Source organism: Alligator mississippiensis, chromosome 4, assembly GCF_030867095.1.
Source record: "Alligator mississippiensis isolate rAllMis1 chromosome 4, rAllMis1, whole genome shotgun sequence".
NCBI classification, from domain to species: domain Eukaryota; kingdom Metazoa; phylum Chordata; order Crocodylia; family Alligatoridae; genus Alligator; species Alligator mississippiensis.
This window is the reverse complement of record NC_081827.1, coordinates 119,364,182-119,381,163: the sequence shown is the minus strand read 5'-3', so window position 1 is coordinate 119,381,163 and position 16,982 is coordinate 119,364,182. Positions and strand designations below refer to the sequence as shown.

General features: G+C 42.3%; 1 protein-coding gene across 8 annotated transcripts in view; it reads right to left on the bottom strand.

Moving 5' to 3' along the window:
• The window catches only part of CALD1 (caldesmon 1), a 367,827-nt gene that overhangs the window by 43,751 nt on the left and 307,094 nt on the right, over positions 1 to 16,982 (bottom strand). For all 8 annotated transcript variants that reach the window (XM_059726536.1, XM_019489435.2, XM_014609318.3 and 5 more), the window contains one exon: positions 354 to 500. In XM_059726536.1, the coding sequence (XP_059582519.1) occupies positions 354 to 500 (147 nt within the window). The remainder of the gene's footprint in view (positions 1 to 353; positions 501 to 16,982) is intronic.

The window sequence follows — 16,982 nt, the reverse complement described above, 5'->3', positions numbered from 1 at the left end:
CTAATCAAATCACTGTCCCTGATTTGGGCCAAATCTGAATCAAATACAGCCCATTTTCACACCCCTAATAGTAACTGCACAGTAGACTAATTTACTGAACAGTTAATGTGTACACATGTAGATGGTGACTCTTTACCAAGTAAAGCATCTCATTTAGATACACCTGATAAGTGGCACCTTACTCCAGAAACAGGTTTTTTTAAACCAATGGGAATAAAGGCAAAACGTAGTCTACATCTACTCCCTGAACTAAGGAACATAGGATTGAAAAACACCTAGAACATTACGTCCCGTCCCTAAATGCAGAGCTCCACTAATTGCATTAGTGAATAACCACTTAAACTGAAGCCTACCTGTTCTGGGCATTAGCTTCTGGTTTCTCTATTCCTTGTCCTCCTACATCTTCCTCTTCCTTTTGCCGCAGCCTTTCCTGTCGAGCTCGGCGGCGGCGTTCTCTTGCGGCTTCTTCATCATCATCATCAGTTCTGTGGTAGGCTAGTCTGCAACATACCATTTGAAACAAGTTAACAAAGAGATTGATTCTATCCACTTGGTAATACTGTGGAAACAATGACAAACAGATTCACAAGAGACAAAGTATGTGTTATGAATGATTCATATAACAATGTTTTGGTAGTATTGAAGTGATGTTGCCATGATGGTCCAGGAAATATGCAATAGAAAAGCTTTTGTTCTGCAACTTAGTTCTGCTGTGTCTGCTTCTCTCTGAGAGACTTGAGAAAGGGTACTGTGATAGCCCAAAGCTTTTCTACATCTATCACAACCATGCAGTTGGTCCAATAAAAGATATCACTCACAAAAATTCTTGCCTCTTGTGCAAGAGGAAAGGTTATTTATGGGTACTTTATACCCAAAACCTTGTCTATATGCTTCCCAACTATGTAGTTAGTCCATAAAATCCTTGCCTCTCATTTTCCCCGGGCCATCACTGTTACAACATCAGCCCAATGCTACCTTGTAGAACAATGGTAACTCCTTCAGTGGCTACCCCATATATGATTTAAAAGGATACCATTGAATCCAAGAGTATAAAATGCTATTTTAAGAATTTGTCCAAAGTTCTGTTTAGACAAATGACTATGGGGGAAAAACGAATGTTTGACCTCATCTTGAAGCTGTTCAACCCTTGACGTACCCTTTAGTCAATGAACACTTCTGCAACTGCTGGGGCCAAAACCCCAGCTCTGTAGCTGAAGAGAAATCCTGTTAGAATAATATCCTGTGATCCTGCTAGGATGCACTCATATTTAATTAGATCAATGCTGGGGTCCATCTAACCACATTAAAGCTGGATATAGTTTGGAAATATTTTATAAATATATGCTAAGTACATTGTTCTTTAATAATTTAGAGCTATTCCACTTTATTTCAGAAGTGAAGAAGAAGGGCTAGGAGGCCCATGTGAGATAACACCTCTCTGAGTAATTTAGGCTAAGAAGTATTGAACACTTGACATCAACAGATGTTGTGTGAGCCTAGCACCTGTCAGGACTGGACCATAGGAGATCTCAACCTCAGAGGCAACTTAAGGCTAAAATCCCAGTGCCTCCATTTACCTTAGCAAATTACTATAGTGAATTTAATTCTGATTGAAGTGGAAGCAAGAGATAAGCATCCCCATCAATACTTCAAAGAGAAAAGCGCGTAGGATGAGAAACCTACACTGTTAGCTTTGTGGATAGAAAGGCTTAAAATAAAACCCTAACAGAGGGTGAAACAGCCAACAATGACTAAGATTTAATAAATAAGAAAAAAAGTCAACCCCACCCAGTAGGCACATCACAGGAGGCTGGGTACGTAGAAGAAAACAGATGCAGATCTTTGCAGATGGTCTGATTATGCCCTGCAGCATGAATTCTGTCTTTATTTTGGCATTTGCAACAACAACAATATTTTTAGTTAGCTGTAAAATTATCCAGCCCTCTGGGTTTGTAAGTCTATGAAGCAAGAGATTGCTGATGGCTTCTGGTCTGGTACCTTTCCCTAGGCATGACCTTTCTTTAAAAAAAAAAAATGGACAAAGAAAAAAGAAAAAAAAGGGGAAAATGTGGATTCAGCAGAGCTGTGGCCATGGGTAAAGCTGAACAGCCTGCCAAAGCTGGAATGGCAGTTTCACTCCTATGCAACTTTTTTTGGCATCAGCACACAGCGGCTTTGGTTGTCGCTTTCATGCTCCACCACATGAGCTTTTAACTTTTGCTTTGTATGAAGAGCCCTCAAAGAAAATGAAAATTGTCAGCAGAACAACCATGAATCATGGCAGGGGCAGGAGGTGAATTCAAAGCAGAAGCAACGGGCCATGGAAGACTAGGGAAAAAGCTTTTGTCATTTGCAGTTAGTTTAAAGGGGTTCTAACAACTAATTTAGGTCTAAACTGGGAAGCAGATGAAAGCAATAACAAACTGATGGGGATCTCCATTATATTCCTGCAAGAGAAACATACTCTAGGATACAAATGTACTGAAAAACTGACTGCAGAAGACCCAGTGCACAGTGAAAGATTCTCTTTAGTTCTGTTGAAGTCTAGCTGTGAGAGGCGTAAATGGTATTTGGGCTTGCTTATTCTGGGGCCCTCTTTATAATCTATAAAGAGAACAGCTAGTAATAACCCTTGAACTGGCAGAAATTTTTAACTCCTACCCTATAAGTGCATAGACTGTTTTCAATAGAGTAAATAAGTATCTGTGTACAGAACGATACAGCGATCAGGTATCAAGCACCATACATAAGGTTAACTTTAGTTATTTTATTTTAGTCACCAGTGTGGCTTCATTAACTGTCTTAAATATTTGACTGAAAGTGGTAATATGAAGAATATTTTATGCAAAAGTTTCTCAAAGCATTTTCCACATTGCATCTTTAAAGGCTGCTTTACTTATCACAAATGCAACCATGCCTGGGGAAAAAAAAACTTAATGGCTATTATGAACTAGATACAATGCACAACAGCTCTTAAGAGAAGACCTGAGTTGCAAATGCAGAAGGGATTAAGTGGACAGAATGGAATTAAGCAAACCCTACAGTTAGGGAAAGTATACTGGTATCCTTTATGGGACAGATTTTCAATTTTGGTGCCTAACTCCCATTATACTTCAACCAGAGAGTAAAGAAAGCTACTGGGGGGGAGGTGTCATATGTGCCTTGGAAATCTGCTCCTAGGACAAAATTCCTTCCCTCTGAACTACTGCGTATCTTTTTCCATAAAGTCCTGTATTGAGAAACACCATCCTTATTTGCTTTTCCATGCCATTAACCTTGTCTCAGTGAAATTCTGTCTATAAATCCACTTTCTACTACCTAAGGAAGGTGATTTATGTACCATTACAAGGGTATGAATATCTCTAGCAGAACCACCAATGCATACACCCACTGTACAGGAATACCAACATGTTTTCATGCTTCCTCACTCCATTTTTTCCACTATTTACTCCTCTCACTTACATATCATTCAGGAGATTCTCAGGACAGGGGCCAAGTCTTTGCATTTGTGTTGCCTACCTAGTCACCTAGCACGCTCTTAATTCTATGTAAGCAGCAAATTGTAATCATAGGCTAGATCCTAAATTCTATTGAATTAGGATTGGATACTTGATTACTCATGACTGCCTTTGTTGCTTCTATATAATGCACCCTTGACGAACCGTCTTGATGCACTGAATACAAACATACCACACTTGACTTACCTTATATCCATTTGTCACCTTCTGCATAACTGTCAGGATTTCTTTCAGGTTGGTTTCTGTATTCTGTTTTCTATTTGGCTATGCGAACAATGAGTTAACAACTTGACCTCAACAGGTGCTCCAAGCTTTCTGATACTCAATATGTCTTATTAAATATTCAGATGGAAGCAAGAGGGCTTGGAAACTGTCCGCCTGCCTTGTTTCAAAGATAACACAGCGATCCTAATCTAAGTAGCAAGACAAAAATTGCACAGTATTTGCTGCTTCTCAGACTACGCTGTCTAATGGCAATACACTCAAGTGTATTACTGTAATATCTTGGTAAAGCTATTTAACCTTATTACAGCTTTGGAATAAAGAAAACACATTTTTTACCTCTATTTTACAAAAGATTTCTTGCCCTGCAAGGCCCGAGCAACACGAAATAACACAAGTTCCATCCTGTAAAATGGGTGAACTTTAAACCTCCAGAGGTGAAATCCTGGCCCTGCTAAAGTGAATGGCAAAAAAATCAGTGACTTCAGCGGCCCAACATTTCATCCCAGGACTGTATGTCTATAGGCTAAAGCTATACACAAAACTTCTGGTTCTGGTGGTGCCATTTTTCCTTAGATTTTGATTCAGAAAGATGTTGCACCCTCTGAATCTTATTTTGAACTATGGATTCAGACAAACTAAAAATGTTCATTAGGAAGTTCAGAGTCAGAATACTTTGGGGTCAAAACCAGGCAGTATCATTGAGTTTCAACTGGTTATTACCTGAAACTACAAATCAGCTCAGCTCCACCACAACATCAGAGAAGAGAAACAAGGAATGAAAGAGACCTGCGAATCTCAGCTGAGATTCCAAATACAAGAAGTCGGGAAGTACACACAAAAAAAAAAAAATCCAAAACAAATCTCAAAACCACAAGATTTTTTAACTCTGTTTTAAAAAATATGGAAACAGTCCAGTTTGCCCTGCCTTCTCTTCTCCTCCCCACAACATGCAGGGTGCTGCACTTGGGCAGTAGTAACCAGCAGCACACTTATAAGATGGGAAACTCCCTTCTTGAGAGCACAGAAGCAGAAAGGGATCTTGGAGTCATCATTGACTCCAAGATGAACATGGGCCGACAATGCGAGGTCACGGTCGGCAGGGCTAACCGGACCTTATCGTGCATCCACAGGTACATCTCAAGTAGGGCCAAGGAGTTGATCCTCCTCCTCTACGTGACACTGGTCAGGCCACAGCTGGAGTACTGTGTCCAGTTCTGGGCACCCCACTTCAAGAGGGATGTGGACAACACTGAGAGGGTCCAGAGGAGGGCCACCCGCATGATCCAGGGACAGCAGGGCAGACCCTACAATGAGAGGCTACGGGATCTGAACCTGTTCAGCCTTCACAACAGAAGGCTGAGGGGGGACCTGGTGACTGTCTATAAACTCACTAGGGGGGACCAGAAGGGTTTGGGGGAGACCTTGTTTCCCCTAGCGCCCTCCGGGATAACAAGAAATAATGGCCACAAGTTGTTGGAGAGCAGGTTTAGATTAGATATCCGTAGGAACTACTTCACAGTCAGGGTGGCTAGGATCTGGAACCAACTTCCAAGGGACCCCTGGGGACTTGAAGATCTACAAGGTCCCTTCCGACCCTACTTCTATGATTATATGAACATTTTACTCACATTCTGATATATCTTTTTTTGTTCTATTAATGGAAAGAGCTTATTCCTTTTACCAACCAATGCACATTAAACTGACTTCATACAACCATGCATGTCTGTAGACAACAAAACTTTCTAGTGCACACATGCAACAAGCAATTTTCAAGCTGTCATAACTTTGTTACATTTATGATCCAAACCTTTATGGTTTGGATCATAAAGACTGATTTTCACTTTGTGTTCCAGCACAGGAAATGAGATCATCCATCCTCTGTATCCATCTATCTGCTCTATCTATGCTTTTCACCTTATTTTTAAAGGCACCTAGCACTTCAATATCTAAACTCAAAAGGAGCAGAAGTGAGTATCTGTGTCTGTGTCCTCATGCTTGAGAAGGGACTTTAGTGAATGCATCTTTGATGCTGGCCTTCTCGTTCAAATATGGTCTGTCAAAGTCCAGTTTGTTGGCTTTCAGTATTCACTGAAAGGCATATATTTACTCAGCTACTTCCTGAGGGAACGGCTGAGACTTGTTGTTACACCATTTGGGAAGGCCTCCTGGTGTTGATAGTCTGTCAAGTTATATTTTAATGTTTTATTGTTCATGCAATTTGCATTACAATTTATACACTTCAAAACTATGAAGATTAATACAGTCAACCAAATTCAAGAAAGGAAAGTATTGCAAATAAGGATTAAGTGCCACTTAAATGTCAAAATTCAGCGAGTTTTGGTCAGCCCTACCAAAACAAAAATCTTGATTAGTTTTTATTGGAAAAAAAATAATTTCTTTCTTCTAATTTCACAGACAGCTACAAGGATTCTTCTCGAAAAGTTTTTAAATTGTCTTTACGTAGGAACCAACAATAAAAAATTTAAGTCCAAAATTATACTGTTTGAGTGAAACGTCTATAAGTGAAAATGAGTGTTATATTGGAAACTTGCCACTTTAACTAGTCTGATCATGACTTAGCCCCCATAGCTATTTCTGTTGTACTCTGCACATGCATTTAATCATTAATATCTTTCTCTTCTATGCTTCACACTTTCTCTCACTCAATTTCCTTTTCATTTAGCTAAGTCAAAAAAAAAAAGAATGTTTGAAAATTATAGCCAGTCAAACTGAAACATTAAATAAGGAACACATTTTAAAGTTGAGATTGAATAGATGTTGGAACAAACTACCAAATGGTAGTTTCTCTTTAAGTAGTCAGATTAAGACTGGATGTCTTTTGGGCAGAAATACTTCTCTCAGACACAAATTACTGGGCTCATTACAGCAGAAATTCAAGAAAACTCTATGGACTGGAGTTATACAAGAAGCCAGAGTAAATGATACAGTGATACAGATACAGTCAAATTTATGGCCACTGATTATTTTTACATATATTATGCAATGAACTGGTTAATCGTGCAATAAATTTAGGCCAGCCACACGTGCAAAGTAATTATCACATGATAAAAATGACTATCCAGCTATAGAAAGAGCCAACCAGCTGTAAAGTTAGTGCTTGAAAATGTGTAACAACTCTATAGCTGTTTCTTTCCAGCTTTAATTGAACATGTAGCAGGGCCCTATAAGTTAGCTTGAACTTAGATAAGGCTGGTGCCTTTCCATTCTTTTATTAACTTGTCTGTTCCTCACATATTTTCAGTCTTTTCATAGATTTCATAGACATTAGGGCTGGAAGGGACCTCGGAAGATCATCCAGTCCAGCCCTCTGCCCAAAGGGCAGGAAGTCAGCTGGGATCATAGGATCCCAGCAAGATAAGCATCCAGTTTGCTCTTGAAGGTGTTCAATGTAGGCACTTGAACCACCTCCGGTGGCAGGCTGTTCCAGACCTTGGGGGCTCGGACAGTAAAGAAATTCTTCCTTATGTCCAGCCTGAAACGGTCTTGTAGTAGTTTATGACCATTCGACCTAGTTGTCTTCCCTTGGGGCACTCTGGTGAACAAACGTTCCCCTAGATACTGGTGGTCACCCCTGATAAACTTGTAGGTGGCCATCAGATCACCCCTGAGCCTGCGCTTTTCCAGGCTAAAGAGCCCCAGGGCTCTCAGCCTGTCATCGTAGGGTCTGCTTCCCTGACCTCTGATCATGCGCGTGGCTCTTCTCTGGACTCTCTCAAGCTTCTCCACAACCTTTTTGAATCGTTGAGCCCAAAACTGGACGCAGTACTCCAGCTGCAGCCTCACCAAGGCCGAGTACAAGGGGAGAATGATGTCCCGGGATTTGCTTGAGAAGCATCTTTGGATGCAAGCCAGCATTTTGGTCGCTTTACTAGCCGCATCATCGCATTGCAGGCTCATGTTCATCTTGTGGTCAATGATGACCCCCAAGTCTCTTTCTTCCATAGTGCTAGCCAGCGTAGCACTGCCGAGCCTATAAGGATGCTGCAGGTTTTTCTTCCCAAGGTGGAGAACCTTGCATTTATCGGCGTTGAACACCATCAGATTCTCGTCCGCCCACTTGCTGAGCCTGTCCAGGTCAGCCTGAATCACCCGCCTGTCTTCTGGTGTGGATGCTTTGCCCCAAAGTTTGGTGTCATCGGCGAACTTGGCCAGTCCGCTTCTGACTCCAGTGTCCACATCATTAATGAAGATGTTGAACAGTATGGGTCCAAGGACAGAGCCTTGGGGGACCCCACTGTTCACAGGACACCATGATGAGTGGCTTCCATCAATTACTACCCTCTGGGTCCGACCCTGGAGCCAATTTTCCAGCCAGTGGATCGTGGAGGACCCAAGGCGACAATTGGCCAGTTTCTCCAAGAGGCGATCATGGGAAACCAGATCAAAGGCTTTTTTGAAGTCAAGATATATGACATCAATCTCTTCTCCCTTGTCCAGGTGATAGGTCACCTGGTCATAGAAGGAAATGAGATTGGTCAAGCAAGACCTACCCGCAACAAACCCGTGCTGGCTATCCCTTAAGATGTTGGCGTCGGCCAGTCCATTAAGGATGGCCTCTTTAATAAACTTTTCTAAGATCTTCCCCGGGATACAAGTCAGGCTAATGGGCCTAAAGTTATCCGGATCCACTTTCCTTCCTTTCTTAACGATAGACACCACATTGGCCTTCTTCCAGTCTTCGGGCACTACACCAGAGTGCCAAGAGTTTTGGTCTTCAGTTATTTAGAATACAGTCACATGAACAAGTTACTACAATGAAGGAGGGGTAAGTTATTGCAATTTATCTTTTATTTACCAGGGGATAAGAGCGTACATAGGCGATTACTGTAGAGCAGCTGATACACGCGGAAGTCCTTGCCTCCCTTACCTGAAGAGCCTGAGCATGGTGCTGGGTCATGCTAAGAGGTCTCTTCAAAACCTGCACAGCCTAATTTGCAGGCTCATGATGAGCAGGAGGGCTGAGGGCAGTGGAGTTCCTGCTTCATTCCAGAAACTCATTCTGTAGACCTTGGTGACTCAGTGCTACCTGGATACCTATAGGAAGAACAGGATCTGTCCCAAACTGTTTCAGTTATAAGCACAAGCCAAAAAGTGCTGATCAGGCTGGTGATTATAGGGAAAGTGATGCCATATTGATGAAAATGCTAGCTGCAACTCTCCTGGTAGCAGAAGCAAGGCCAATAGAAGTGAGGGTATAGCTAAACACATTGTGTGTTTGCTCAATGTTGCACTTAAGCCAGTGGGAGAAATCCTGGCTTTCATCATTACAAGGCTTTGTTGAAAACGTGACCTCAGTCCTCCAGTACCTTGGAATATGCAGCACCTCACCTGAGTCACAGCAGTTTTCTGCTCATGATGACACTGCTGTTTGGGTTTTAGATTCAAACCCTGAAACCAAGGTTTTGTAGTTGAGCCAGCATAAAACATCACTGCATCATTGTATACAAAGGCAAAATGACTCACGCATGCTCCTGTTTATTTTTTCATGGAAGAAAACTGATGATCTCTTTCATAATGTGAAATGCAAGCAGATTCTCCAACCACATTCAAATAACTCTGTAAGTTGCCTCCAAATGCCTCAGCATAAATCGCATACAGGGCTGTTAGCATGAAGGGTAAAAACCTTCAGCTACTGAAATAATGTCAAATTTGCTTCCAAAATATATTACATGTAGATAAAAGACTTTGTTGGAACCGTCCCAGGGTAGAACATAATTCTCTCAATATGTGGAGACTATAATACTCTGCAGTTTTGTTTCATCCACAATAGATTTGACATTAACAATTCAGTGAGCACTGTACTGCATTTACCTTGTTTTAATTTGGATGCTTCAGAAGAAAAAATGCAACACTGCCCAACCCCCTTACAATCTTTAAGCCATCAAATGTTAATCTTTGACTTCTTTCCCTGCAGTGTGGAAAAGCTGTGTGGAATTTACCCAGAAATCTGTGCATCCTACATATAAACTGTTCAAAAAAATCACATAGTAAGCTTCATCGCTTGAAACTTTGAAAAAGATATTTGATTTTACTGTCCACACTTACACACAAACCATTACAGACACTGCGCAGATCACTTTTATATCTGGTGCCATAACCTTTACTTTTTAGCCATTAGTTACTAAAGTCAAATTCAAAATAGTAAACGTATGTTAAATCTTTACTCAGTCTTATTTCAGCATAGGACCATTGAAAATAATAGGCTTTGTGATTGAGTGAGGCATGAAGAGGGACTTTGGGTTGCGTCCCAAAATGTAATCCACAATTGCTACAAGACAAATCACAAATTCTCTCTCAGTGCGGTATGCATGACATCTCACACCTCAAAGCTCTGAATCTACTTGGGCTCAGCGGGCACTATCAGAACACAAATAACTTAACATTTAATGAAGCCCTAGCCCTCTTTGTATCTTTTCTCCCTCAGGCAATTTTCAGCTGAAGTCATTGGGTGGTATGCCCAGGTAAGGAAGAAGGAATGAGCAGGTTTTAGCCCTTATTTTTTAAATCTGTTCTTGCCTCCCATCCTACAGAGCAATAATGAAACTTGCTTTTCTTCAGAGACTTGTATTGTGACAGAAATTTCATACATAGTGGCCATGTCCAATGTACATGGACATTTGGTTCCCTGGGAACAACTAGCAGTGGTGCACCTTGTGCTGCAGGTACTTGTCCCTGGGGAACGCCCATGTCACACGCACTTTGGCACGCAGCAAGTTACCCTGGGGGTGGTAGGGGAGGCTGGGCCCAGCACTGTGCTGGCCCCAGCAGCTTTACCTGGGGTGTTGGGGACCTCCCGGGGCCGCAGCTGTAGTGATCCTGCTGGGTAGAGTCTGGCCGGCAGCTGCAGCATGGCTGCAAGAGGCCTGGCTCTGCTTCTCAGCAGCCCATGCTGCTCGAGCATGCGCTGCTCTGTTTTGCTTTTTTTTCCTGCATGTTTTTTTGACCCCTGGATATCCAGGAGTCAAAAAAAGCCATGGGGAAAAAAACCGCAGATCAGTGCACCCTTGGGCAGTGTGCCCTTGCAGCATGGAGAACACCAGATTGTGCGGTATGTGGCACTGAAAATGTGTTTGTGGTGCCACATACCATATGACCGCGCCTGTCCAGAAGCACCCAAAATGTTTAAATGATATGCCCAGTTTCTCAGAACTTTCCACCTGCCAAACTCCACGGACTTATCCACACAGGGGAAACACTGAAAAGTAAGCTAAGGTGTGAATTTACAGTACACTAGCTACACTAAGTACCCATGTGGACACTCCTGGCAGGCTGCAACTGAGATTGCTAAATCAAAGTGGAGTAAATCACTCTGGGCTTGTCCAGATGAGCGGGAATGGGTGCTTTGCAGCACCTCAAAGGCTTTTGAAGTGCTGCAAAATGCACAGTGTGCACATGAAAAGGTTCTCCGTGCTGTAAATTTGCAACGCAGAGCCAAAATTAGATACTAGGAAATTCCGATACCTCAAAAATACCTCAAAAAAGTGGGGTGGCATATGTGGCTGCAGCATGAGCTGCCTGAAACCAGAGCTGAGCCAGCCAGAGCCACATGGAGAAGCAGGATGGTTATCTTCCCCATTGAGCCAGTGTACCTTGCTTTGTACATGTCTTTCTTATACATAGATTTGTGCACATCCTTTCACAGTATCTGATGACGTTAGCGTCAACCCATGACAGCTTGTAATGTGTGTGTGTGGATATGAAGGCATGTACACACACACACTTTGGTTAGTCTATATGGTATAAATCAACCCTATCTTCATTTTTGATAATTATCAAAGATATTTTGGATTGAAATAAAAATGGATTTTCTTGCTACTAGCCCTACCGAATTCTAAAATAAATACAAGACTAATATAGGAAAAGATTCAAGCAAAGCAGAAAAACTGGGAAATATCAGGAATGAAGGCACTCATTGAGTCCCTCATGCTTATGGAAGGAAAGATCAAAACAGGATCCAAACAAATAATGAAGGCTTCTGGCTATTTTTCAACTCCCATCAGCAGTAACAACTACAAAGTGGGGATATGTTAAGGAAAATGAGAACCATGATATTTGAGAATGGATGTTGCTAAAGATCAAATTCTCATTCAAACAGAAGTGTCCTAAATCATTACAGAAGAACTGATAACAATGCTGTTCCATGCAATAGATTTCCTAACTGGCATTCCATTCTTATCAAGTCTTCTGTTCCCAGAGCTTCTCTTTGGCTGATTACAGTCAAAAAGCCCAAGGCTGAACTGGTTCAATCTTCGCAGGTTAGTTTAAACTGTGTACATTGAACCAATAAGCAAGTGAACGAACATTCACTTTTGATTCCAGAAATGCAGCCACATGCCTGCAGTGGCTCAGGCCAGAAGCACTAGTGCACACCTTGCAGCTCAAGTGCAGCAGACAGCTTGGGCCAAGGCAAGCCCATCCACCCTACGAAGAGGGGCTTGCAGGGGAGATGCAAAGCATCCTGGGATGCTGGGGGTCTGTGAGTTAACTTGAGTCTGGAGGGGATCTGAGAGAGAAGTTCAAGAAACCAATTTAACCTAAATCATTTAATTCTGATACTAGCATCCATCTAGGTTTATCTTAAACCAGTTTCGGCCACTCTGAACCAGTTTATGTGCACTGAAATTCTGTTGTGTTACAGATTTGAACTGGTTTCCAATCACTTATACCGGTCTATGTGTAATTTCTGTCCTAGGCTTTAGTGCAAGAAATAAGAAGAAATAATTACTAAATTAAGCCTTTTCACTTGCAGCCCTGCCACATTAAGCTAGCATTCCACCAACTGTCATAAATTAAGCAGATGGGGGCCATGTACGGAGAGTTTCTCCAGTGAGTGTTGCTGGTCTCCCACGAGAAACTACAAGTATACAAATGTTTGGTATTTTTCTCCCAGAACAAAAATGGCCACTCCGGGGGAAAAATAACCTGGGAACAATCAGGGTTAAATAACTCCCTGGAGAGTTTCTCTCAGGAGGGTGAATGTCTGTACACGTTCTCTTCTGAGAGAAGTCACAGCACAGTCCTCCAGAATCCCAAGGTGCTTTTCTCCTTGGCCACCCACAGGAGACAGCATCTCACTCACTGGACTCCACTGCTCCAGCCAAGCAGGGAGCAAAACACTTTCCCTTTCCTAATCCCCACATTCGTCTGCAGGGAGACACAAGCTGATGCTGAGCAGTCTGGGTCAGCCAATCAGGACCGTCCTATGCACTACTGCCATCTATCACCAGAAAAACTGGGAAGCTTTCAGAGCACACTGCGATGTGTGCACAGGCGCCGCCTAGCTGTGCAGTGTCAGCACTGCAAGGTCTCAGCTCTTCAGAGGCTCAGTATTCAAGTGGTTGTTCAGGCATCTCTAGGTAAGTTTTTCTACCAGGAGAACAAACCTCTCAGATCATTTGAATGTGTGTATGCAGCCTATGTCTTCTCTGTGCTGTACTTAGATGGGAGCCCTCTGAAGAATGCTAAAGAGCTAAATGCACCAAAAGAAAGGTTTCCTAGAAACTGGTAGATGAAGCCCTTCAGTCTTCAGGCATATCAATGGAGAAGATATTTCACATACGTAGCTCCCAATTTTCCTATAATTATATCTTAGACTTTCATACATCTGAGACAAGAAATAATGAGGCCTCAAGAAGTGTACAGGAATGTATATGCAAAGCTTTTCACCAAACAGAATCCCACTTTTACTACTTCTGGGTTTAAATCTCCTAGCAGTAGTAGTGGTTGGAGGCATAATGTTGAAAGGGCTCCATGGGACCCTGTGTATTTTAAGCACCAAATCATATAACTATGCTCAGAACAGGTCTACAGAGTGTAATAGTTAAAGAACAAGTTGCCTCCCCGTGGCTCTGGAGCTAAACTGGTGGCAGCAACAATGGGAAACTTAAGCAAAGCTTCCTTAATGAAAAAAGCCCTCAGAGACCATTTGGAAAAAGTCTGACTAAAGAAAGGGCGGTAATTTACACCACTTTATATTCTGCTCCTGAATTTAGCCCTGTAACTGCAGCAAGTAATTAAAAAAACCCACAAAAATATTATTTCCAGTCTTAATTTTACAAAAATCCAAAACAATCTGCTGGACCTATACAAATTAACAAAACAGGAAAGAAGTGAAGATCCAGGAAAAGCAAAATCTGAATGTTTATAAATTAAATGCATCTCTTTGACCTGGAAACCCAATGCCTGGCCTCTCAACTTTATCTGTTTCTCCACTTTTTACCCTGGTTTCCTATTTTGAAAACTTTGCTGTACACATATAAGCATGGCAGAGCTGCACCAGGAAACAGAAAGCTCTTTTAACAAACCAATACTTGCATTGCATTTCCCTGTGAAAAATAAATAGGATTGCTAGAAGTGCTTTAAATACAAACATAGCATGACAGATATAAATTGCCTACACAAAAAGCTTCCTTAATTTTGATTTAAAGCCCTATCAACACATGCACTAAAAAAATCCAAAAGGAAATAATTAATTTGTAAATAAATTATCCAGTGTAGTGTCTATTACCCATATACATCACAAACACCTAAATTCACCCAGATTCTTAAATTGCTTAAACTTCTCACATACAGCCATGCACCACAAACAGCCAGAGCAGATGTGAAATTTCCACCCAAGTATCATTTTGGAAAGTTGTAAGGTGGCAACATGTTCCAAATTTTGATTGATTTTTAAATATTTTTATTGCCAAGGATTGGAGAAACTGGAGTTTGGAGCCAAGGGCTGGAGAAGACACAAGTGTTAGAATCTATAGGGAGTTAATCAGCTGAGTCCTTAAAGCAGTGCCTCTAGGAGCTTCACACCAAACTGTCCTGATTGCTATCAGAGTTAGCACACCTTCCTATAGCACCAGCCCTGCACAAAATGAAATTTACCAATGAAAAGAGAATCACTTAGTGTAGAAAAGAATAGCTTCTTAATAGTAAAACTTATTTCCAGTTTAGGATTATCTAAAATTGAGAATTGATATGGATCTGAAAGAAACTGGGACTGAGAAGCTAGGGCTGTGTAGATGAAATGAGAGGTATGTGTGCACGACACTTTAAAGCGGGCTAAATGCTTTGGCAATGCTTTAATGATGTTGGTGTTTGTACGCCTCGGCAGCATATTGCGTATTAATTCCAGTCACTGTAGGAAATTCGGTGGCATAATGCGCCTTAAATGACTTGGGGCACAGCAAACTAAAACTCCTTTGAGGAGTTTTAGTTTGCTGCCCTTACAGCCACGGAGCGAAGCACTGGGCTCCGCGCAGCTCCACAGCTCTGCAGGAAGCACTGCAGGCAGCCTGGCAGCAACCCAGGAAGGCAGGCTCTGCCCAAGAAAAGTGGTGAGCCTGATTCCCACCTCCTCCCCACCCCCTGGGGCCTGCCTGCCTGCTTGAACTGCGTGGGGCCTGGTGCTTCCCTCTGCGGCTGCAGTGCCCCCTGGGATCGCCCAAGCCAGGTGCCTGCAGGCGGGTGCCGCCTGGGTGGGACTGCTGCTGCCGCCATGGAGGGAAGCACAAGCTTTGTAACAGAGAAATTAACACCAAGTTTATGGCTATCTTGAAGTTTTATACTGCTCCCTGTCACTGTACTATCTCAGAACATGGAGAACTGGAAGTGAAGAACACCATCATAACTGACTGAAATACGGAGGAAATGTTAGGTAGGCAATAGGGATGTGAAAGGTTAAACATTTAAACAATAAGTATATTTATGCTGGCAATACATTATAAATTAACGTTTAGCGTGGGGTGCAATCTGATAGGGAAGGGAAGCAGTGGGCTGCCTCAGGAACAGGAAGGCAGCAGGGTAGGGCAGGAAGAAGGAAGGGAGGGAGGGAGGAGGAGCAGCAAGAGGAGACTAGTACCCATAGCCAGTGAGGTTAAAGAGGAAGACAGCAGGCAGCCTAATAACTTATCAATTAAACAATTAGCTGCTCATTCACAGATTATCCCTGCCTCCCACCCCACCAGCTAGTGGCTGCAGCAGGCTAGAAAAGTCTCTTGCCTGCTGCTACTGCCCATGGCTTCACATGGGTTGTATTGTCTGGTAGAGCTTCCCACTGCCTCCTCTCCCCCTTTTCCCCCATCAAAGGCCCCAGAGAGCAGCTCCCAGAAGTAGCCATGCCTGAGCTGTTGTGTTATTGGTTAACCATTTAAATGATATAATTAGAGCAGGTTAAACTAATAATTTTAAAACAATATTTACATCCCTAATAGGCAAAATACAGTTACTCAAACTGTATTTTTTCAGGATATCAGAGCTAACTCCCTACAAACACTATGCCATCTGTAATGACTACAAGTCAGTAGGGCTCTTTGTTTCATGCAAAAGATGGGAGTTCATGGTCTCGGAGCCCCACAAAGAGCCAAGGTTCTCCGTATTCCCTAGAGGATATAAGAGTGATGATGTCTCCTGGAGCAATTTATTGTTGCTCAGTGCCAGAGGGGACTCTGAAGGTGCCCACCCCCACTTTTAGAAACAGAGAGAAGTCTGATAAATGCTTTGTTCAAGAAGCATGTCTTCTTTTTAATTAAAAAAAGGAGAATGTAAAACAATTTTGTAAGAGAATTATTCACAGATGTTCATTTACAGTGCTTCAAATCCTGCTCCAGTTAGGAGCACTTGAAATTTAGAGTGCTTCAGCACCATCCAGTTGCACAGCCCCCCTCCACCTGTTCCTTAAACAGCTCCATGGGGCTGGAAAACAGGGATATAAGAATGCCTCAACCTCCATTCTTCAGCTGGTCCCGAGGACTGTTCAATTCATAGGGTAGCACTTGATGGCTGTCTGAGCTGCTTCCCCCCACATTCACCTGTCTCCTGTGATGCAGGGAGAGCATCATGGGATGCCAGAGGTCCAAGCAAATCCCTATGGTGCTCTCCTCAAAGATGTTCCTGTTTTTTCAAGGGTGATTTTTTTAAGCACTTCATCAGGCATGAACATCTGCCCTCTTGGTGTTTATATTGCTTCAAAGGCACTTGGAGTGTTTCAAACAGAATATCTATCTATGGCCCCAGACCATTACATAAAAATAATCTCCCTTCTCCCAAAATGCAAAAAGGTGGCAGCCCCTACCAGACTGCAGCAGATTCAATACCAAACGAAATACTCCATACAATGGAAAAACAAGTGATATGAAAGATTAAAGCATGCACTGAAACAGAACAGACCCTGAAGTCTCTAGGATAATTGAAATAAACCATGTTAAGGGAAAAATGGTATTACAAATA